This window comes from Genypterus blacodes, unplaced genomic scaffold (assembly GCF_046128005.1).
Source record: "Genypterus blacodes isolate CSIRO-AG114 ecotype Tasmania unplaced genomic scaffold, CSIRO-AGI_Gbla_v1 ptg000022l_1, whole genome shotgun sequence".
Classification (NCBI taxonomy): domain Eukaryota; kingdom Metazoa; phylum Chordata; class Actinopteri; order Ophidiiformes; family Ophidiidae; genus Genypterus; species Genypterus blacodes.
The window spans coordinates 4,482,293-4,504,963 of NW_027466835.1; the positions used below are offsets into that span (position 1 = coordinate 4,482,293).

At 43.9% G+C, this 22,671-nt stretch overlaps 4 protein-coding genes across 9 annotated transcripts; 2 read left to right on the top strand and 2 right to left on the bottom strand.

Moving 5' to 3' along the window:
* The first annotated feature begins 1,290 nt into the window (after positions 1 to 1,290).
* Positions 1,291 to 9,252, top strand: LOC142992571 (calpain-15-like). Its single transcript, XM_076143052.1, has 13 exons — positions 1,291 to 1,500; positions 3,310 to 3,615; positions 3,661 to 4,420; positions 4,565 to 4,773; positions 4,928 to 5,111; positions 5,292 to 5,515; positions 5,594 to 5,719; positions 5,884 to 6,036; positions 6,159 to 6,320; positions 6,757 to 6,977; positions 7,172 to 7,317; positions 7,634 to 7,812; positions 8,020 to 9,252. Exons 1-13 carry the CDS (start codon positions 1,340 to 1,342, stop codon positions 8,195 to 8,197), a joined length of 3,009 nt encoding a protein of 1,002 aa, XP_075999167.1. The 5' UTR covers positions 1,291 to 1,339; the 3' UTR covers positions 8,198 to 9,252.
* A 477-nt stretch (positions 9,253 to 9,729) lies between these two features.
* LOC142992646 (E3 ubiquitin-protein ligase CHIP-like) lies at positions 9,730 to 14,024 on the top strand. 6 transcript variants are annotated; one of them, XM_076143143.1, is made up of 10 exons: positions 9,730 to 9,993; positions 10,280 to 10,316; positions 10,461 to 10,514; positions 10,646 to 10,859; positions 10,947 to 11,145; positions 11,388 to 11,557; positions 11,661 to 11,744; positions 11,825 to 11,881; positions 11,973 to 12,089; positions 12,177 to 14,024. In XM_076143143.1, exons 3-10 carry the CDS (start codon positions 10,510 to 10,512, stop codon positions 12,300 to 12,302), a joined length of 972 nt encoding a protein of 323 aa, XP_075999258.1. In that variant the 5' UTR covers positions 9,730 to 9,993; positions 10,280 to 10,316; positions 10,461 to 10,509; the 3' UTR covers positions 12,303 to 14,024. The 6 variants fall into 6 exon arrangements, with proteins under 6 accessions (XP_075999258.1, XP_075999261.1, XP_075999257.1 ...); XM_076143146.1 differs by having other exon boundaries at positions 9,730 to 9,879; positions 10,280 to 10,320; XM_076143142.1 differs by having other exon boundaries at positions 9,730 to 9,879.
* Positions 14,025 to 14,263: 239 nt separating this feature from the next.
* On the bottom strand, positions 14,264 to 17,923 carry jmjd8 (jumonji domain containing 8). Its single transcript, XM_076143160.1, has 9 exons — positions 17,279 to 17,923; positions 16,800 to 16,895; positions 16,623 to 16,671; positions 16,118 to 16,214; positions 15,967 to 16,035; positions 15,756 to 15,875; positions 15,216 to 15,283; positions 14,721 to 14,855; positions 14,264 to 14,612 (listed from the first exon to the last, which is right to left on the bottom strand). The coding sequence occupies exons 1-9, from the start codon at positions 17,380 to 17,382 to the stop codon at positions 14,532 to 14,534; spliced, it is 819 nt and encodes a 272-aa protein (XP_075999275.1). The 5' UTR covers positions 17,383 to 17,923; the 3' UTR covers positions 14,264 to 14,531.
* A 140-nt stretch (positions 17,924 to 18,063) lies between these two features.
* Positions 18,064 to 22,543, bottom strand: LOC142992658 (trypsin-2-like). The gene is made up of 6 exons (XM_076143159.1): positions 22,389 to 22,543; positions 21,501 to 21,521; positions 20,854 to 21,016; positions 20,280 to 20,548; positions 19,088 to 19,236; positions 18,064 to 18,989 (listed from the first exon to the last, which is right to left on the bottom strand). The coding sequence occupies exons 1-6, from the start codon at positions 22,438 to 22,440 to the stop codon at positions 18,702 to 18,704; spliced, it is 942 nt and encodes a 313-aa protein (XP_075999274.1). The 5' UTR covers positions 22,441 to 22,543; the 3' UTR covers positions 18,064 to 18,701.
* Positions 22,544 to 22,671: the final 128 nt, after the last annotated feature.

Consider the following 22,671-nt stretch of genomic DNA (forward strand, 5'->3'; position numbering starts at 1 on the left):
CAGCTGTACTGCAGGTGCACCAGGCTACTTAGAGTCCATGTGAACTTCAGGAGCAGCGAGGGCGCATCTGCATTGAGGAACAGAGGAATCCTTTTGCATTCCTCCACAAACAGATGTTCATTTGTTCATTCATGTTTATTTTCAGTTAAGTTACAGACAACAAATTCACTGCGGATCAGACTCAGTATAGGAGACAAAGGGCTATGATCGTGGTTTTGTGTGGATCCAAGGCTTTGTGCGAACGGCTCTGAGTGAAATCATTTTCCCGATCAGTGTGTCCTTATCTCCATCATCTCCATCTCCAGCTGCTGCTCTTGTTTTAACCCCCTGCTGATGTTTAAGTCCTTGTTCAAGGGCAAAACTGCAGAAATGGAAGGAAGGGACAGGAGAAGCAAAATAAACAATGCAGCAAATATTCTCTAATCTGTTTCTTATATAACAAAAGTCAAATTAGTATCCAGAATAATGCCACCCTCTAATTCTGCTCTGTATGCTGCGACTGACGATTATGATTGTGTTTAAAATGTGCTTTATTTGAGTGAGCAGTGCAGATATAAATGCTCAGCTTGAGGTCAGGAGGATCACTTTCATCAAAACTGTGCCTCTGCCTGCACCATGAGTCCTAAAATATCAGTTTTCGCTGTATTCATCTTATCATACTTGATACGACAGTGTGGTTGTAGAGGCATAGTTGCAGTGATCAATATTACAAACCTGATTGGGCAATTTGTTAGGATTGTTACAACAAGACAAAACCTACAGCCACGGCCACCAGAGATCAATAAGGATTCAATTTAAAGCTGTTCTGTTTCAGCATTTCCACTAGTGAAGCATAAATGTCAAGTTTTGTTTAAAGGTGGTGCCAGAAAGAAGGGCATGTTCCATAAATATCATGCTTTGTCCTTCAGGGAGCACAATTAAATATAGATATTGTTGCTAATAATCACAGAGTGGCACCAGAGGAAAATACAGAGCATATTTGTAGGATTCATCCTCTGGGGACCACGAATGTCTTAAACCCATCGGATATTTATTAACATATTTTGCCACCACCAAGACCTCACAAATCAATGTAATATCCTTTATATGCGTGCTTCCAAAAGTCATTTCAATCATAAATCATGACATCACACTGTTATTATTTGGATTCTTTTTTCAAAATCACATTTGAAGTAAAAAATGACCAACTGTGTGATGTGCGTAATGCTTCATACTTCACTCGTCGGATATGAGTCTGGGTTTTCTATTACTAAGGAAATTCAATTCCAGTGTCTGACACCTTCACTGTCTTCCTGTTTCTTCCAGAAAATAGAACTCTTCCACTTGAGCCAGCGGCATTATGGGAAGCTCTACCTCCTCCTTTGTTGAAGAAGGTGAAGGTTGTACTACACCCCGGGGTGCTGCCCTGCCTCCCTCACCCATTATGGGGTGTCTGAGGAGCAGCCAGAGCTCCTTCATTCCTCGACAGCTTCCCAGACCAGCCAGGCACAGAGAGCGCAGGTGAGCCCCAGATGCATCACACGACATACTACAAACAGACGCAGGATAGAACATCTGAGCATCAACAGAGGAGTTCCACAGGGTTCAATGATAGGTCCCCTTCCCTTTATGTTAATGTACGTCACTTCATATCACCATCAAGATCCATAATAATCTTTTTTGTCTGTACTTCAATTAAGGACAAAATGTGACGTTTAACCTGGATCAAATCTGATGAAATGCATGTGGAGGTATCTTACTTTTACTCTGTCTGTGATGTTTACATGCTTGAATACATCTTTTTATAGAATATTAGGGTTCACTTACTGACCGGCTAACGGCACCATCTTCCTGGAGTCCAAAATCTGAATCTGACCCAGTTACACCCGGTATCAAACACAGCGTGAGGCCACAGCGACCTTCCTTCCCAGTGTTTGTGTTTACACCGTGTTAAAATGAATGAAGATAACGATTTATTGATGATGTAGTGCTACACATTGCACTTTTAATGTGGCAAGATAACTGAATAGTCTGGCTAGTTAATTTATATTCGACAGCGGTAACACAGTGCGAGCATGTCCAGGGCCTGCAATGTGGTCATGAATTTTTCATGATATAAAGTCGATGTAAAGTAAACCCCAGTCTGTAATTGTCCCGGGCAAATCCCCCACTTATTAATTATTACTGCATGACTGTCTAATATACTGTCTATACTCTGCCCAGTATACGTCCACACTGCTGCCACATTGTCCCAGCTGTATCCGAGCCGGTGCCAGCGGGAGTCGAGTTACTCACTGACAGGAAATGTAATGCCACTGAGGAATCCCTGATGATTCCTTCCCTGTGAAAAGTGTAGACTGTGGTTTGGCAGAGCAAACATGAGATGATCAGAGTCTGCAGACTGTTCTACATTACATTTCATTTGGCTTCGTCATCAAAAGGATATTTATCAATTGTTAATGATGCCCCGGAACGAAAACGCACCACAAGACAATGCATCATCTGTGGAGAGGGGAATTAAAACCAAACGACAGGGAGCATTCCCGGTGTGCAGAGCCCGACATCACATTCTTTGCATTCTGGGTCTGTGGATTCTCCTCATGCCAAACGCTGATAATAAATTCAGAGCACAGTGAATATTCTAATTGGTATTTTCTCAGCATCATCTGGGTGAAGGACGAGGAGCAGAGGTGACTTTAGATGTTTGTTACTGGGACCAGTGTCAACAAGAGGCTGTCGGCAATTAGCCCTAAATATCCAGATTCCACAGATTTCCACACACAAAAGTAATTCAGTGAGTAGGACAGATTAAATTTGTCCTGATGAGGCTTTCCCCGCTAATTGTAATGGAACGAAAGTATGGATTTCATGCTGAAAATGTTCTCCGGTGGAAGTGGAAGTTGTCAGAGAGATAAATAAAGTCCTTTACACTGCTGGCAAGATGTAATAGCTGAGTTGTGCATTAAAGGACCACCTGCATATTTCAGCTAGATTGCACTGCAGTAACCTCTCCAGGTAGATCTCTGCTGGAAGTTTCAGGCTTAATGCCAAGCTTCTTACTGTGCAAATGGATATGTGGGGCAGCCTCTGCACAGATGTCCCAGCAGCCCCTCCTGTCTAAATCTCTGCCACAGCTAATCTGGATCTGGTTTAAATTTCTGCCTTCAATGAACAACGACGAGTGTGACTCATATGTTTATAAATGAATACAAAGTAGAGACCAGCAATGAAGCATGCAGTCATCCTATCAGAGAGTGTTGAACTCAAACTGCTGCGGTCAAAATTAAATACAATCTTGGATGCTAAGATGTGTCTTGTGTTTCCCTGCAGTTTCTCTTCTGGTTCAGTGCCATTGCAGAGAAGCCAGTGGGCATGTGGCTGCTGCACTTTTCTAAACGCAGCTGGTGCCCCTCGATGCTCAATCTGTGAAGCCCCTCGGCGAAGATCCGACACCCGGTTGATGTGGCCTGGGACGGGCAGGGAGGACCATCGCTGGTCCTGTCCACGGTGTACGTTTGCCAATTCCCCTGGCAAAGTGGCCTGCTCCCTCTGCGGCTATAATGGACCCCTCCAGGACTCATCTGACAACCAACCCAGACCTCATCGCTCCAGCAGCTGCTCTGGGCCCCTCAGACAGTCTCACATCCTGTCCGCAGAGGCCTGTGGGCAGGGGACAGACAGCCAAAACAGAAAACAGTCAGGGGACGCAGATGAAGACGATCTGGCTTGGGATTGTTCGAGGTGCACTCTCAGGAACACCCCGACCTCCATGTCCTGCTCGGCTTGTGGTGGGCCACGCAAACTGTCTCTACCCCAGATCCCTGATGATTCCTTGCTCATGCCTGAGGCCTGTGATCAAACTGGAGAACACCAACCGGAACCTCCAGCAGGGGCATTGTCACTTTCTATATCAACCAGAGGAGAATCTTTGCCAGTGGAAGCCTCATATCTGCACACAAACTCCTCAGTTCTCACCACAGCGTCTTCAGGACATAATAATCCGGTTCCCTGCAGTCGGCGTGAAGTGCCACCTCCTCAAGCCTGCCTCAGCCAAGCACACAGCTTAAGTCCATCGTCTTCCACGGTCGCTGTTTCACATCTGTCCACCCTGCAGGACATCCTGCCGAGTAGGCGTCTCAGCATCCTTAAAGAGGAAATGTCTCCACTCTCTCCTGCTGGATCAGACGCCTCTGTGTCGTTTCCACCCTCTGCAGTTCCTCTCAACAGGACAGAGGAGTGGTCGTGTCCGGCCTGTACTCTCATCAACCAGGGCCGGTCCAAACACTGCTTGGCCTGTCACACCCCTCAGCAGTGCTCCACGCAGCTCAAACCAGACTTGTCCCTGAAGAGGAAGGAGAGCATGTTGGTGGAGGCCCTGAGGCAGAATGATGAAGGAGAGGCCAAAGAGCTGTGGGAGAACATCATCAGCTTCTGTAGACAGGTTTGTTCATGAGGATTGATCGCCCCACACCTACAGGGAAACATTTATTGTTAGGTTACACAATTTTCACATTTTTAATGAGTAATATTGGCCATTACACTTAAAGTCCATTTGATCCTGTTGGCTCTTAAACTCTTCTCTCAGAATTCGGTGACGTTTGTTGATGACAGCTTCCCTCCAGGCCCAAAGTCTGTCGGCTTCCCCTTGGAGGACAGCGTCCAGCAGCGGGTCAAACAGTGGCTCCGCCCACATGAAATCAACTGCTGCAACTTCAGAGACCGTGGGGTGAAGTGGTCTATTTTCCGCACACTCCGGCCATCTGATATCCTGCAGGGACTTCTGGGTAACTGCTGGTGAGCCGAGACTGAAAGGCGTTCCACAGGATGATGTATCTGATGTAGATTCACAGACAATTTGCAGATTCTTCTCGACTCCATTCCTAATTCACAAATGAACTCTAGGTGGATCCAGAGCAGCCAAGTCACTGCTCTGTCTGGATGTTTTCAGGTTCCTGAGTGCCTTGGCTGTCCTGGCTGAACGTCCCGAGCTGGTGGAGAAAGTGATGGTGACGCGCTCGCTGTGCTCGGAAGGAGCCTACCAGGTGCGTCTGTGTAAGGACGGCTCCTGGACCACCGTGTTAGTGGACGACATGCTACCATGTGACGAAAGCGGCCACTTGCTCTTCTCTCAGGTGAAGCATCCGCATACAGCGATCAATGCAAGCACCTACTGTCAATATAAGAAACTGTCTTACTTAAAGCTCAATTGTAGGGGAAACCTAAAGCCACCTAAAGAGAAGTGTTTCCTCTCTGAGACTCAAACAGTTCTTCTTTGTTGTCTTTCTGAATGTTGCCTTCCCGCCGTTCACCAGGCCCAGCGGAAGCAGCTTTGGGTGGCGCTCATTGAAAAGGCCCTGGCCAAGCTCCACGGCTCCTACTTTGCCTTGCAGGCCGGTCGTGCCATTGAGGGTCTGTCAACGCTGACCGGGGCCCCCTGCGAATCTCTGGCCCTGCAGGTCAGCACCACAAACCCCAAAGAAGAGCCCATCGATACAGATCTCATCTGGGCCAAAATGCTGAGCTCCAAAGAAGCAGGGTGAGAGCTCAGTTCCATCTACATCATTCAATCAGTTGATCAAATTGAAGTAATCAGGACTCTCTCTGTGCGGTTTAGTTTCCTGATGGGGGCGTCGTGTGGAGGCGGTAACATGAAGGTGGATGACACAGAGTACGAGTCACTGGGTTTACGTCCCAGACACGCTTACTCTGTGCTTGACGTACGTGATGTAGAAAGTCACAGGTGAGGTGTTCGAGTCTCTTTTTGTTGATTTGTGCTTGAGAACATCTGTGGGTTGTATATGTTAGACAGTAGAGACCAAAGGGATCTGGAGAATGGAGGTGATCGATGTCGGGGAACAACTCGACTTAAGACTGATTTTGTTTAACAGCTGCCTCTTGTCTTAGGCTGCTGCAGCTGAGGAACCCGTGGGGTCGTTTCTCCTGGACGGGGCCCTGGGCGGACGGCTGGCCAGACTGGCCTCTCCACCTGAAGAGGGAACTCTGCACCCAGCGGGCTGAAGACGGTCTCTTCTGGATGGACTTCTGGGATTTCATCAGGTAACGAGGTGTGAGTGAAGTGAGCGATGAATCTGGAAACAGACGGCGGTGTGTTGTGTGATTTCCTCACCCTTTCTGATGCAAAGAGATTCAATTTATGAGTCTGTGTTTGACTCTGGCAGGTACTTTGACTCAGTAGATATCTGTAAGATTCACTCAGACTGGCAGGAGGTTCGGGTTCAGGGTGTGTTCCCTCGAGGAGCTGACGTCCCGGTGACGGTGGTGTCCATCACAGTGCTGGAGAGAACCTCAGTGGAGTTGGCTTTATTCCAGCAGGGCAGCAGGTACACACAACACTACAGATCCACACATCTGAGGAGCTTTTAGTGGTAATGAAGAGCTATATATAACATAGTTTGTCTGAGAGATGCTGCTAAAGGAGTAAATGGATGCACACAGATCAATATATACTGCCGTCCATTTCCTTCTGCTTATCTGATTCTGAGATGCAGAGGCAGCACACTAAGCTAAGTAGCCCAGATGTTCCTCTCCATGGTCTGATTCTGCAGCTCTTCCTGGGGGAGCTCAAGATGTCCCCAGGCCAGATGGAATAGATAATCCCTTCAGCGTATTCCAGGGTCTACATGCCTGTCACACCTTTCTATGCATTCAGCGGGAATCCTGATAAGATTCCGGAAAACCCCACTGTTGGCTCTTTTCAGTGTGAAGGAGCAGCAGTTCTGCTCTGAGCTTCTCCCTGATGTCCACCTGTTTCCTCAGGAGATGGGACACGGCAGAGAGCCACCTGTTGGATTTGTGCGTGCTGGTGTTTCGGGCCGTCTACGACAGCAGCGGGGCTTTGACGCTGGGTCGCCTGTTGGCCCACAGCAGGCGATCAGTGAGGAGATTTGTGGGCTGTGACATCATGCTGGAGCCGGGCGAATATGCTGTGCTCAGCTGTGCTTTTAACCACTGGAGCAGCAACATCGCAGAGGAGACGGGTGAGATCTGTAGCGTCAGGCTGCTTCACTGAGACGGCATCAGCATTCCTCTTTAAAGGGGCCGTGAGCTACTTTTTGTTTTTTACCCTCAAACGCAACGCATTTCTGGAAAAACTAGAACTAGAACACCTAAAACTACGTATCCAGTGATTTACCTCCATAACATGTTTATTGACACATCTGTGTATTCTCAGCAGGTTGTTACAGATCAGAGCCTCCTGGTTTCATCTTGGCTGTCTACAGCTCCAGACTAGTGATGGTGGAGCAGGTAACAGCCTGTAACACCACCATAGCAGACGCCATCATCCAACTGACTGAAACCAAAGGGGAGAGGCACGAGGTAATGCAGAGTTGGGCTGCTCCCCTCCATCTGTCAGCTGTAAATACACAACATGAACTGGAAAAAAAGAGGTTTCAGCTACATTTAAAGAAGTGTTGAAAGTGCTCATGGATAATGACATGTGATTACACACGTTATGGTAGAGAAGCATTCAGGACCTGCTCGTCTCGCCAAGTCTTGTAACACAACATTCCTCTGCACAGCATCCAAACAGCAGCAGCAGGTTTTCTGATTTTGAAAAACACCATCGGGGGTCGAGGCATCAGGGAGGAGCTGAGCTTAAAACAACATATCTGTCTAAATTGTGGCTTTGCAGGGTCGAGAGGGGATGACGTGTTACTACCTGACCCACGGGTGGGCAGGGCTGATCGTCATGGTGGAAAACAGACACCCGAGACACCATCTGCACGTGTCCTGTGACTGCAGTGACAGCTTTAACGTGGTGTCAACACGCAGCAGCCTGAAGACCATAGACAGCATCCCGCCACTTCACAGGTTTGACTTACATTCTTCACATGACTCCACTGAACAGGGACAATTTTTACAAGCATGTGAGGTGTCAGGTCAAGGGTCATGAAAATATCTAGTTAGACCGCCAAGGCCAAACATTCCTCTACACAACATCTAAAATAAAGCAAACAAATGTACTCCCCTCACCAGTTAGAGGTTGAATCTGTGAATGACTCATGCTTTCTCCTTCAGGCAGGTGCTTGTGGTGCTGTCACAGCTGGAGGGAAATGCTGGCTTCTCCATCACACACAGGCTGGCTCACCGCAAGGCTTCCCAGGCTTCCCTTGGAAACTGGAGTCCCAGCAAGGCAACGCATAGTCCAGCTCTCAGCCCAGAGACAGCAGGTCTGCACCAGCCTCGACCCCTCTGACTGACAGCTGACCTGCTGCCTTCAGCCAGGGGGACTGGAAGGCCGATTTAGCGATGATGCAGAAATGAGGGAGATGAGTTTTGGAGTAAAACAGCCATAACGATCTTTATCAAACCCACATGACCACACCACTTTAAAAGGATACAGTTCGGGTTGATTTTTAATAATAATTGGCGAAATGGCCCTGAAAACAATCGTCTGTAACGTGTCTGTGGAGAAGGTGGAATCGTTTCATTGATTCCACCTGAGGTCAACGGTGGTATTTTGGGAGCTTAAAAGTCAAGTCAAGCCAAGTCAGATTCCACCAGTAGGAGGTGCTACAGTAATAAGGATTTCAGCTGATTTCATTTAATACAGCGTTATAAAACCTGACGTACTTTTATGGACCTTTCCTCTACGCAACTCTGCCTAAGGCTCCAATCCACAAGGAGAGGTTGTGGAAGGATAATATTTTAAGAAGCCTTGTGACTCGTGATGCACTTTATATTTTCCAAATTATGAGGTACTGTACTTTATATTTTGGAAGTACTGTCTTAATTGCACTGGTAATAGATGAGAGATTTAGTAGCTTAGTTAACTGTGTCTGAACACAGTTGGTTCACCTCAGTGTTAGTCAGTCGTATTGCAGTCTTAATACTTATCAATGTAACATATTAAACAGGGTTAAGTACATTGTTTTAGTATCACAAATATATTTCAGTATCTGAGAAAACCACTGTGCAATTGCAAAAGCACTTTAGGAATTGAATCCATGCTGGAGTTTTACTGAAAAAGGAGCCGTTCTAAGATTGCACAGTGGAGAAAAATGTTTTGTGTGTATGAATTGAAAACAACCATGATTGTTCGATAAAGCAGAATAACTATGCAAGTGTTGAAAGCTGTTATGATGATTCATTTATTGAACATGTATGGTAACATGTTCAACATGTTGAAACGTTTCTCCATCTCTGCTAATGGCTGTATTCATATTCTATTCTCTCACGGACTTGTGTGGTGAAGATAGGGTTTTATGCATTTTATTTTGTTAATTAAGTTATATTTTTGACAAGTGCGACTTTACTATGCTGTATGAATGCCCAAGTGTCCACTTTATTAGGTACAGCTGCTGAGCCAACCAGCATGTGTATATGCTTCATAAACCTTTTGTTACAAAATCAAATCATCAAATAAACTGATTGATTATGCGCTTGTTGTTGTTGTCTTTCTTATCCCGAGGGTAATTGCTGAAATTTCATAATTATTAGATAATACACCATACATTTGATGTAATATTTTGAGATTTGTAAGATTGTTCATAATTATGACTTAGTATCTCATAATTGTGTTGTAATTGGAGTACAGTGTGTGTGCACGGGTAAACTGGCAGTGCCACCCTTGTACCCATCTATTTTTAGCTGTTTCTACATTATTATAATTACTATTTTCATTATAAACATAAATGCAATGTCATCTTGTAAATATTTCCAGCTCAGATGTTCCTGTAGTCGTGAAGTGGGCGTAGGTTGTAATGACGTCACAGCCAAAACCAAAACATCTGTTGGCTCACAAGCACACAACTTCTGCCAGCTAGCCACCGAGCTAGCTCAGCTAAACTACCACGTACTGCCGAATGTGTCACATACACGCTCCACATAAACAGTCAGTGTAAGAGGTTGGCGGGATTTACAACTGCAGCTCAACAGGTTTGTCTCCATAAATGACCGTAAAACCGTTATTGTAGCGTTTCTTTCGCCCTGCTCGGAGAATTCAGTGCAGCTGTAAGCTTTAGCGCTAGCTAACGACCGCTGTGTTTACAGGTAAGATGCATTAGCCTCGTTAGCTTCTATAGCAAAACACAAACAACCGAGATAAACAATATAAACTGCGACTTTGCTAAAGATACACACCATATTAACGTCAAATCAATCTTTAACGAAAACACGGTGAAAGACGACAAAGAATGTTTTATATGTCAAACAAACTGTAACAATAACTGCATTGAAACACAGAAAGATAACGAGACGCCAATATTCAACATTAAGAGATCAAAGAATTCAGATATTGGACCTGTTTAAATTATTTGATTCATTGTGTTTTCTATAGTATACCAGTGGATTCTTGACTTCACACAATTCACAAAGTCAGTCTGTACACAATCTATTTACTTCACTTTATTAACTCTTAAATTTATATTTATTGTATCATTAATATCATTTTGTTCTCTGTATTTCATTTCCCTTTCCTTGTCTTTTTGTGACACCTGAGCTTATCTTATCCTTGTCAGTGACCACAGCAGTGATGGACAGATTTCACTGACTGAATTTGGGAGAAATATGAGGTGATATGAGACGATGATGCACTGACTCAGACTGTTTCCTTAGATGTTGGCAACTGCAACCTCATTTGCACTTTGCTCACCTTGTGGAGACGCCTCTGTAACCTCTCTCTAACCTCTCTCCCCTCTCATAGTCTCCGGTCCTGCCGTCGGTCGCAGCTGAGAGCCAGGATAGGGAAGCAAAGCGCGGAGGCAGCTGCCGCCGGTGCAGCCAGCCTGGTGGACAAGATGGCAGAGAGCCCGGAAAAAAGCGTGTCGGTGTCGGCCCAGGAGCTGAAGGAGCAAGGGAACCGGCTCTTTCTGAACCGCAAGTACCTGGAAGCTGCTGCCTGCTACAGCAAAGCCATAGTAAGAACTCACAGGGGGCGTTGGTGGGGTCTGAGTATCTGAAACTACTACGTTGACCTTTGTTGACCTTATTTTGTGTGTCAACAGACGCACTGCCCCTCTGTCCCGGCGTATTACACTAACAGGGCTCTGTGCTACGTGAAGCTGCAGCAGTACGACAAAGCCCTGGCAGACTGCAGGCACGCGCTGGAGCTGGACGGCCAGTCAGTGAAGGCTCACTTCTTCATGGGCCAGTGTCACCTCGAGATGGAAAACTACGACGAGGCCATCGGTAACCTGCAGAGAGGTGAGAAGGCCTTTACTGCTCAATACCAAGCAGACTGGATGCAAATAAATTCACTTGGGCCCACTGGCTTGAAATCTTCATTGAGTCATTCCCATTGTTGTTTATCTATTGTTTGTTTGTGGTGAGCTTTTTTCCTATATGGTCTGAAAGCTGATCAAGTCTGGCAAAGGGACAATAACAAAGCTGCCACACCAGCTATGAAAAAAACACAATAACAACAAAGTGCCCTGTGTATTTTCCAGCGTATAACTTGGCAAAAGAGCAGCGGCTGAACTTCGGCGACGACATTCCCAGCGCTCTGCGGATAGCCAAGAAAAAACGCTGGAGCAGCATGGAGGAGAAGCGGATCAACCAGGAGAACAAGCTGCACGCCTATCTCACCAGACTCATCCTCGCCGAGAAAAAGAGGCGAGTGGGCACAATGATGTCGTAGGTCAAGATGGTGTCAAGGAGGAAATTCAGTTTAAGAGATGTATTTATGTTGGTGTTGCATTCGTGCTGTGGTCCACAGGGAGCTGGAGGGCTGCCGACAGAAGCGAGAGGACAAGGCAGAAGATGGCAGCGGTCAGCACAACCTCAGTGGGATCCAGTCCAAACATGTACGTGTTCTTGTCCAGGTAGAGTTCAGGGTTACTTTCTCACATTTCTCATCTAAAAATAGTCCTTTTTGTCCCCACAGGACAAGTATCTGTCCGACATGGAGGAGCTGTTCTGTCAAGTCGACGAGAAGAGGAAGGTTGGTGTCGGTAACGGCAATTGTGTTGAGTTTTGCCGCAGATGAAGCAAACTACTACACTTAATGGATCCCGCTTGTTTGTGTTTGACAGAAACGCGAGATCCCAGACTTTCTGTGCGGGAAGATCAGCTTTGAGTTGATGAGAGAGCCGTGCATCACTCCCAGCGGCATCACCTACGACCGAAAAGACATCGAAGAGCACTTACAGGCAAACACATTTCCTTCATTCAGCGCTTGAAACCACCACCACCAAGGAATCAATCAGTCAATAACAGAGTGTGTTCTTCTTCCACAGCGAGTCGGCCATTTTGATCCAGTAACACGAACGCCATTGACCCAAGATCAACTCATCCCCAACCTGGCGATGAAGGAGGTCATCGACGCTTTTATTTTGGAGAACGGCTGGGTGGAGGACTACTGAGCAGCGGCCCCGAGTGCGACGGTAGGAAGGAAGTCGTTTTGAGATGGGGAAAGGTCGAACATGGACGAAGACAAGTCTGTGTCCTGTCACGTCTGCCTGAGATGGACTCGCAGCACCTCAGAGTTTAAATGTAAACTCGTGCTGTGCTTCAAAAGTCACACACACTCTCAAACTCGACTGTGGCATCTGTCCAATTAAGTCAAGATTATTTGTGTTCCCCTTTATCACATTTCACATATGACATTTCTTGATTTAGTTAGTCTGTAACGCTGCTTTAGACTCTTCTATTGATTCCTTAAGTATCCTGTGGTTCTGTTTCCTGTCTGATATGTAATATATATATATATATATATATATATATATACATGAATATAATATGTTTTAATCATAGATGAGATTCAGGGAAGTTTTGATGTCCTGGACGATCCACATTCCACTGATGCCTGCTGCTTTCATGCCATGTAAACGTCGGGAATCAGTCTGGACATGGCGTCGCTCAGTCTACGTTAGTTTGATTCATTCGGGCAAAGGCGTTCTACTGCCTTTTTATTTTATTGAACAAATATTTATCCACTGCAAGCAGATGTACAAATTGTCCGGTCATCTTCCTACTTTCCCCGTCTTTAGTACACAGCAGTAGTGGAATGAGTGGTTTAGTTTTGTTTGTGCTAAACTGGTGTTCTGTAGAAATCATTCCACTGCCACTAGAGGGCGCTGTTCCCGAGTGAAGTTATTGGTATACTGTATATTCCTTTTTTTGTTGTTTTGTTTTTTTCTGACATAGTATAGCAGGAGTGTGTGGCAAACACTTGCTGAGGTTGAATTGTCTCCAGTGAGATGAGATGAACCCAAAGGTCCTTTACTGCCTCCATCGGTCGGAGCGACGCGCTGTTTGTTGTTTACAAGTTCAGCAGAAATGCCCACAATATTCAAAACGTGTTCGGAGAAGTAACAGACTTTTAACATGCATTTTATTTTGACATGCATTAATGTAATCACTCGAGCGCATCAGATGAAGTGAATGTGATCCAAACTGCAGCTGGATGTGTGCTGTTTACATGTGAGTGATGAGGTCGACACCCTGAAGATCAGCTGAAGATTCATCTGTTTGATGAAACGATGAGCTGGTGACTGATTCTTATGGGAGCGTCTCATGATCATACATGTCTGCTGTCTCTTTGTGACTGAATCCCGTGCTGAGGTCAGTGTACAGGTCAATGTGAGAGTGCAGTTTGATTACAATTCATGTCTGTGAGTGATGACATGCTGATTTCTGTCACTTTGAAGCAGCTCAGCCTTGAGAATCAAGAAAGTGTCAACTACAATCAGATTACTCTCATTTTCGAAAAGTAGTCGGATCACCTATGATGCTGATAATCGTTTGCTGGCGGAAAGAGGGGGGGGTGTGTGTGTGTGTGTGTGTGTGTGTGTGTGTGTGTGTGTGTGTGTGTGTGTGTGTGTGTGTGTGTGTGTGTGTGTGTGTGTGTGTGTGTGTGTGTGTGTGTGTGTGTGTGTGTGTGTGTGTGTGTGTGTGTGTGCGTGTGCGCACTGTACGATGCAGGTGTGTAGGAAAAGCTGCTGGGAGGAGGAGGAGGGAGTTGTTTTTTAAGTTTCTCCATAAAATGATCCTGTTACTTGTTTTGGTTGATCACATTGTGACCTTAAATCCATTTAATGTGCCCATGTAAGAAGAGAAGATAATAAACATCAGTTTTTGACTTATTACTGTTTTCTTGTTCCCTGTTGACAACTTTTGGCTGTACAGAGAAATTGTCCAATCACAACATGAGGAGTGCACAATTCTTATTAATATCAGGTAATGAGTGCAGGGGAAAAGGGTTTTGTATCCAGTCTGATATAGTATATAGTAAGTGGTTGAATTTGGTGATGTGTCTTTACATTAAAGTGATGAAGGAGGCAGGAGCCCATTTGTCGATGAAAACACACACGAGAAATCTGCGTAATGACTCCAGTGGATACAGATATATCACTGTTTTTATTTAACATAGAAGCTCAAAACATTTTTATCACTTACAGAGGATCAACCTCATCTCAGTCATTTCTGTCAGTCAAAAAAAAAAACAAAGTGCACTCAGTCAGGACAGCAGTCACAACACCGAGGGCTTCGCTTGTTCAGCTGAAATGTTGCCGTGGAGTTTTTATCCAATCTCTCAATAAACACAATCCTTCATCTGAGAGATCAAAGTCAGGCCCGGTGAGTCACAAAGTTCAGCCCAGAAAGGTGGAGATGAAGACGCTGGTGTCCAAGTTGAGGGTCGCGTGCCACCAGAGGTTCGGAAAGTACAGCACCTGTTGGAGGAAAAAAGAATTATGCATATTTCTTATTCAGCTGAGCTCATTTTGGCAGTCAGCATCAAGTATAATACATCTTTTGCTGACACTGTGTTGTCCTCTTACCTCTCCGGGTCTGATGGTGCACTCCAGCGGCGCCTCTTCCTCGGGCAGGTTGGGGTACGTCTCTGTGACCCAGGACAGGGTGGTCCGGTTGGGGTGGAAATGAGGTTCTTTATCAGGTGGGTAGAGGAACCAGCGCTGTACAATAAGAGGTCAGGCGTCGGGTCACATAACGGTTTCATAGTTTTAACTTTATACGTTAGAGTTAAGGTGGCAAATCCAATAACTTTTTTAATTTGCTTGACATCTTAAAGAAATGATGCTGAGTGCTCCTCAGTCTGCTTTACATGAGGACGATGTAATAGAAATCTACAAGGACAAGATAAGATATTTAATGTATAGGAAGAGGAATCAGCTTAACGTGCTTGAATGCTTATGCACCGGTACTAAAAGCCATTTGGGGATTTTCAGGTTTTTCAGGTATCTGAAAGGCTTCATTATGTGGACTACAGACAGGACGACATAACAGGCAGCAAGGGGAATTCTTGTTACTTTAACCTTTCTGCCGTAGATGACTTCAGAGTATCCAGGGCCGTGCCAGTGGAAGGGAACACCTGTCCCAGGGCCTTGAAGGCAAGGCAAGGTTATTTATTCAGCACACAAAGGAGTTCTCCACAAGGGCATAAAGACAGATCAAAGACTGGGAAAGAAGGGCAGCATAAGTCAGAATGAATCAAACAAAACACACCACAAACATAGAAAAGGTTAACCGTGCAATGAATGAATAACAAACCTATCATTTACAAAATGCTGCAGCAAACAAGATTTTCAGCTTTGGTTTGAACAAGCTCATATGTTTGTTTCCAGAGGTGCGGCGCTCAAACACTCAAAGCCGCTCTGCTGCGTAGTTTAGTTCTGGGAGCGGCAAGTAAACCTGAGGGCTTACAGTAAAACCAGATTCTTCCCTTCTTCCTTCTTCAGTCGTATATTAGAGCCACACCCCAATTATGTTTCATTTCACTTTTGAAGACATCATGTCATTTCCCCTCTTTAAGGCCTCGGCCTTACTTTGATATTCGGCCTTCCAAACACACTGACCTGCGATGCCGAAGCTGTAGGCTCCGGTGGTGTGAGGGAGAGCGTACGGCGGAGACTTGTAATGATCAAACAAACTCTGCCACTCGGTGAAGTTGTTGTCTCCGAAGAAATACAGCGTGTCTGTTGGAAGAGGGAGACATTCATTCTATCGACAATGTTCCCATGTGGGATAATAAACACCTGAATTTGGCGCATCAGTGCCTGGACTCACCGCTGCCAAGGGCGTCCACAGACTGAGGCTTCAGTAACATGTCCACATACTGTTGGAATGGGACGTCCACTGCAACAATGACCACAATGAATTAGGACACGTGTAGGATGATGTGCAGGTTATAAGTATGTTGAGTGCTGGGCATTCCTACCTTTCCTATAAGAGAAGGTGTTGGCTGTGCTCAGCCTCACTTTCCGGGCCCCGTATTCATCCAGTAAGCTCGACTTGGAGCACAACAACCTGAATTTCTACCAAAAAATAAAAAGTATTGAGTCAATAACTCAATGCAACGTGCATGCAGGACGCCCCTATAGCACTTTTGCTTTTGTTATTATTGATGATGCATTTCTTCATAGTTTAAATTTAGAGGAGCATGTCCTTATATCTTCCTCTGTGCAGCTCAATCAGCTGTTTGTTGCTGAATCTCAGTCAGCAGTGAATGTAGCAGCTGTAGTGGTTTGATATTTTTGAATGTGTACATGCAGGTATCACTGTAGAGTAAATCAGGTATTTTTGGTAAGTCTAAGGAGTTTCCCCTTCATACAAAGCAGCATCACTATGTACATAGGTGCCTTGTGTAAACACATTTATCATGAAAAGAATGGGTGATTTATCAACATGCTTGAGTCTGAAATGGGTGAAGCTTAAACACATACCGTGTTATCAGTCAGACCTCTGACAATGACTGGTTTTGTGTATGCATATCTGGTGAAGAACAAAATAAAATAACTTCATGAGAATCATTTGATGAGACTTATGTGACCTGTGGAATTTAAAACGACAACAAATATCTCAAGGAAGTAAAAAGAGAGAACGTTATTCTTCTTACTTACCGCTCAATGAACAAGTGATGTGAGAGAGAAGAGCCGTCCACGATATCAATATTACAGGGACCTTCATCCTGTGATGTGAAGCCTGAACCTGATGACCTGAACACAGCACCCACACTCAAAATTAAGACCAAATAAAGATGCAACAAAGTATAGTTTGTAGTGAGAACAACAAAGCATTTGTAGAGACGTGAATGATCTCCTAGCAGTTTAAATAGAATACATTAATGTCTGGCTAGGATTGATCCAGAACCCCTTCATGTTATGCTGTAACCCTTCTGAGGGTTTATTAGTTTACTTGCATTAATTTACATTCGACGCATTGGGAAATGTTCTGTATGATGTTATTGCATGTTTGATGCCTTTAAGTATGTCAGGCTTTATTAAGGAAAAAAATAAAACTAACCGAACAAGCAGAGACACATTGTGTCTAAAGTCATTATAAACTCAGCAGATCAGTTCAATCAGGGTTCGATACTCACCATCCGCCTCCATCACCTGGCAGCTCCTCCGCCTTCAGCACGGCGACGCATATCAAAACAAAGCCAATGTATGCATCAAGTAACACAGCAGCTTTATTTTCCATTCAAAATCGTATCAATGTAATGTAACGTAACTGTAATTTGATTTAGGACAAATTATCGCCGGTATCCCTCACGGCCACATATGGCAAGAATCGCCTTTTGCTTCCTGTAAAATATCATCATCCAATCAGAAACGACCACATTAATCCGGCCCGCCCACTGACCGTGGTGCGTTCATGATATATAGGAATATGTATGAAAGGTTTGTTAAAGTTTATTATTATTATTATTATTCATCACAATATGCAGGATTAAATGGACAGACTCTGCCCCAATGTGAGATTGCGACGTTCGATCAAGTCTAAGCAATGAGCAGAAATAATGTTTTTATATTTAGAAAGTAACAATTCAATCCATTATGATGGTAAAAGAAATAATGGTAACAGTCATTTTCCTGTTTTTGTCGGTTGATCAGAATTGAAAATATCTCTTAAATGCTGTCCTCACAAATATTTTTACTTCTGTCTTAACTGACAAAACCAGAAAACATCAATTTTTCAGATTTTTTTAAGAATTAGCAAATTTTGTTTTTATGATGGGCGAGGCTTTTATTCAAACCTAGAATACAGATTGTACCTTCTTTTCCCTTTTTTATTTTACGTCACGTTAACTCTGTTCAGAGAGAATCGTAATTTAACATCATACCACCAGAACTCCAGATAGTCGGGAAGAAAAACAAGTAGTCAGATTTACATTTTATTACATATCTGGCTATGTTTAATGGCAAAGCCATGCCTCAACATCAGTGCAAAAACATGTTAGCAGATTTGAGCGCTTTCCCTCATAAAAACACCAACATCCTTCATATATATATATATATATATATATATATATATATATATATTTACTTGTATAAAATATGTACGCTCAACAGATACATCTCAATCACAGGTGCTACATGTAAGAATTTCAAGACAGTTTTGTTCTGGGTGGTGTGCGTCATACATGTGAACGCATCGCTCCTGCTGCATCACAGCTTCAAGATTCTTAAGTTTAAATCAAATGTTCATAAGAGGTCATATGAACAAGCCTTCATCTTATTGTGTCATTTTCACTGTTAAAGTGTGGGGAAATCATGCACAATTAACAGAGAGTCATCTTCTTGATTATTGTGAAACAATCTGACTGACTTTTCACCCCCATTACCAGAGAATTTAAGAAACACCAAATTTCACTCCGACATGTGCAATTATTTCACCCATTGGAGGATAATGTTTGCTTCATAAAAATAGGACAGAAAGACTGAATCTGGCATCAAATGGCTGCTAAACTGAAGTGTTGGTTTGATTCATTCTCCTGCACTGCAGCATTATTAAGGTTCTCATGAGAGAATATACAGAGAGAACAGAACATGTAAAATGGATACCAGCAGAGGAATGGAACAGGCCAGCTGATGAGAGGTTCCAGTTGAGGGAATTCCTTGAGGCGTAACAAAGACAAAGCCCGGTTGGTTGGTGATGATCTGGCTCTTGATCCAGGTCTCATACATGGACACTCTGGCATAGACTCCCGGGAAACCAGGCTTAGCACAATCTAAGCCGAAACTCACAACTCCAGCCTCTATCCACCGATCACCTTCCTTGACCACCAGGGGACCGCCGGAATCCCCCTGCACAGGTAACGAGGTAACGTACAGCTGTAGGTAACATCTCATAGTCTAGAGATTTAAAGAGATGATCACTAGGTGATCAGTTATTACTAGCTTACCTGACAGGAGTCCTTTCCTCCCTGTTCTAAGCCGGCACAGATCATGTTACTTGTGATTGTAGAGACTCCCTCATACGATGTAGCACACTGACTGTTGGTTGTGATAGGAACATCCACTTCCTGCAGCTTCCCTGGAAATGGTAAGTTAACTGAAAGAGGAAAGAGGGAATCTCCTAGGTTAAGTTACACTGATAAGGATTCATTAAGTTTGAAATACTCAAACTAGGTTTGAACATAATAACATCTGTTTGCTAAAGGTTACTCAAAGTGCTTTTCCATAGACATTTGGAATGGATTTCCAGAGCAAAGAGCCTGGGTCATGGCCAGAAAAGTGAGGCCTGTTTATGCCCCAGGAGGCTGCTGGTCTAGTGTGAAGGAACCTGTGAAGTCAGGGGCTGAGGCATGCAAAATGCATCAAACAGCACTTGAGTTTGTTTGTTAGCCTAAATCCACATGTGGCAAAAGAACTTTCCACTTGTGGTCTTCTCTTTACAAATATAACAAAATGACAGAATTCAGCCAAACTGACGGTCAGTAATCTGCAGAGGAGACAAACACATATTTGGGAATGGTTTCATAGAGGGAAATCCAGGATAATTTAGACAAAGAGCGTCAACCTCCTGTCAATTGTCCAAACCCTCAAACTTGTGGAAACCTGGTGTGTGTCTTATAAAGGTACCAGGGTAGTACTGGCACCTTTTCTATGGAAAGACACAGAAAAACAGCAGCACAGCCAATATCAAGCCAGGCTTTTATCAGTTTTACCTTGAAAGCAGATCTGTTAAAAAGATTCATTGTGCTAATTTGTTGTTCAGTGGGATATTCTTCTGGTTCAAAAATGTAAAAACAAAAATGCTCACAAACATGTTGGAGTCACAAGGAAAGTAACTAGAACAGTATCGACCTTATGCATCTTTTTGGACTCGTCTGTACATGTTGTACTGTTATTCCCATCTCTGTTTGACAGTGATGCACCATGCTGAACCTGACCCAATCCTCCCTCCCTTCACCTCAGACTGCACTCTGATTGGCTGATTAACTTGAAGCATCTCAGTGCATTTTGGAATGCATTCCATTGATTAGATTAGATTAGATTAGATTCAACTTTATTGTCAATGAGCAGGTACAGGTACAAGCCAATGCGCTGTCTTCATAGAAAAAGTTTTTGTAAAGAGTTGTAAACAAGTCTCACCACCCGTTTGAGTTGCCCCCCAGCCAGTGATCCAAGTAATCGTCCCGGACCCGAGGTCACCGCCCTCCGCCATCAGACACACAGGTTTGATGAAATCGTTGAATGTAACAGGTGAGCTCAGTTTCAACAAGGCCATGTCGTTGTCGTTGGTTTCGCTATTGTAGAGAGGATGTCTGACGAGCTGGCTCACTGATTTGGACACCTCGTTAGTATTTGTGCCAAATAGGTTTTCACGTCCAAGGGAAACAGTCAACCCAGATATGCTGGAGCTGAAGAAAAACACAACGAGTGAGTGATGGCAATGTGTGAGCTCCATTTGCAGCTCATTATCAAAATTCAAATACAATCGAAAAATGTTTTTTTCTCTCCAAGGTGGGTTATTTCTGTGTGATGAGGAGTAAATAAGTGAAATTATGAGCAATTACAACACATTTATTAACATTTTCATATTTTTATTTCCTTTTTTAAAATTTCGATACAGCAAAATATTTATATTTATCAATTAAATGACTTGCTTTATAGCTGCATTTTGTTTCCTCTTTGTGCTGCTTGTTCAGTGTGTAATCAATCTCACCGGGGGAAACAGTGAGCAGCAGTCAGGATCCACTCATTGTTTATCAGGGAGCCTCCACAGAAATGTCTCCCAGACTTCTGCAGGCTGACCTGCCAGGGCCACGCGCCTGCAGCAGCGTCTACTCCACCTACGATCTTTGTGTTCAGCGGTGCTTTGCCACAAACTGTTGGGAGGAATACAGAACATACTGGAATCTCATTCTCATTTTGACCCTGAAAACATGAAAGCTTGCAAAACGTCTCAGGAAAGTCATGTTTGAAAATCTTTGGAAACTGAACCAGAAAGATTTATATTTGGATTTAAATCTGTATATTTGCTAGAATATACAGAGGCGTTGCATTCAAGGTCGGCTCACTCACTCAGTCACTCACATTCTGACTCACTCACAGAGTTAATCTACCATTCCCTCACCCATTCATTCGTTCACATTGTTACTCACTCTCCCATCCAGTAACACACTCCATCATCTATTCATTCATCCATTCTCACACACCCATTCACTCATTCACACACTCATTTATACACTCATTTCCTGACTCAATCACCCATCCAGTCACTCGCTTGCTCACGCTCTCATTTGCTTTCTCGCCATCTCCTCGCTCACTCGCTCACCCACAGCAAGGCAGCTGAATGAATGAATATCTTACCATCTAGCTGTGCCTTGGTACCTGCAGGGAGACATAATGACTGTTAGCTCAGGAATGCATGACCAAAACAATGCAACCGGTTTTCTGTGTTAACAATGGTGGCTATGGGATGCAACAGGTAACATTCACTCTGTCACTCTGTCACTCTGTCACTTCTGCTTTATGCACCTGTTCTGCTTCTATCTATAGCCTTGAGTTCCTGCTCAACTTGTTCATTATAACTACTGAAAACAACTTAGTGCAGCTTATTTGCTTGAAGACCTCAGGCATTATACTTTCATCAAGCTACCTGTCAGGATTATCCCTCAGTTAATCATTGTGTCGTGTTAATTTGACCCTAGATAAGGAATTTCATGTTAAAACAAAAGTCCTATCAAAGGGGTGAGTACTTAGTTGCAGAACTTGTTTGTCTTCCTTGTGCGTTAGATACAACAGATTAGAAACTTGTAAGTATGCCCCATTTTATCCAGGCATATAAATAAAAGGATAAAATAAATGATATCTCAGTAAAAGTCAATGATTCATGAATGTCCTCATCAGTAGACAAACACAATGAAATAGAAAAGTCAAATTGTTGTCTCAAGCTAAAATCTAAACCGTATATCTCGCTCGGGTATACACAAAATTACAAATTGTGAGTTGGTATAAACAATGATTCCAACCTTATGGACAACAGTATATACATACACTGTTGACCATAAATTTGGAATAAAAAAACATTAACATTGAAGTAATCCTTACTAGTAGACAAACATTGGAATAGAAACATCTGTTAATTTAGCAAATTTCCCTTACTTAACGTCTATATGAATTAAATTATTAAAACATGGATTTTCCTGTGACAAAGTTGTCCTTCTACAGAAAAAGAGGATTTTTAACAGCACTCACCTGTGACCATAAAGGCCGTCAGTGTTACACAAGCAAACAGACTGAGCTCCATAACGTTACTCTGCTGACTGCGTCCTCTCACAGGTGAGACAGACTGAGCTCCATAACGTTACTCTGCTGACTGCGTCCTCTCACAGGTGAGGCAGGTGAGTCGTCTCTGTGTAGAAGTAGGTGTGCCCTCACGAAACTCCATTCCTGAGTCACAGAGGTTAATGCTGAGATCACACTGACTTTCTTACCAAACCATATAGGATTGTTTTATTATACTGAGTTGTAGTTTATA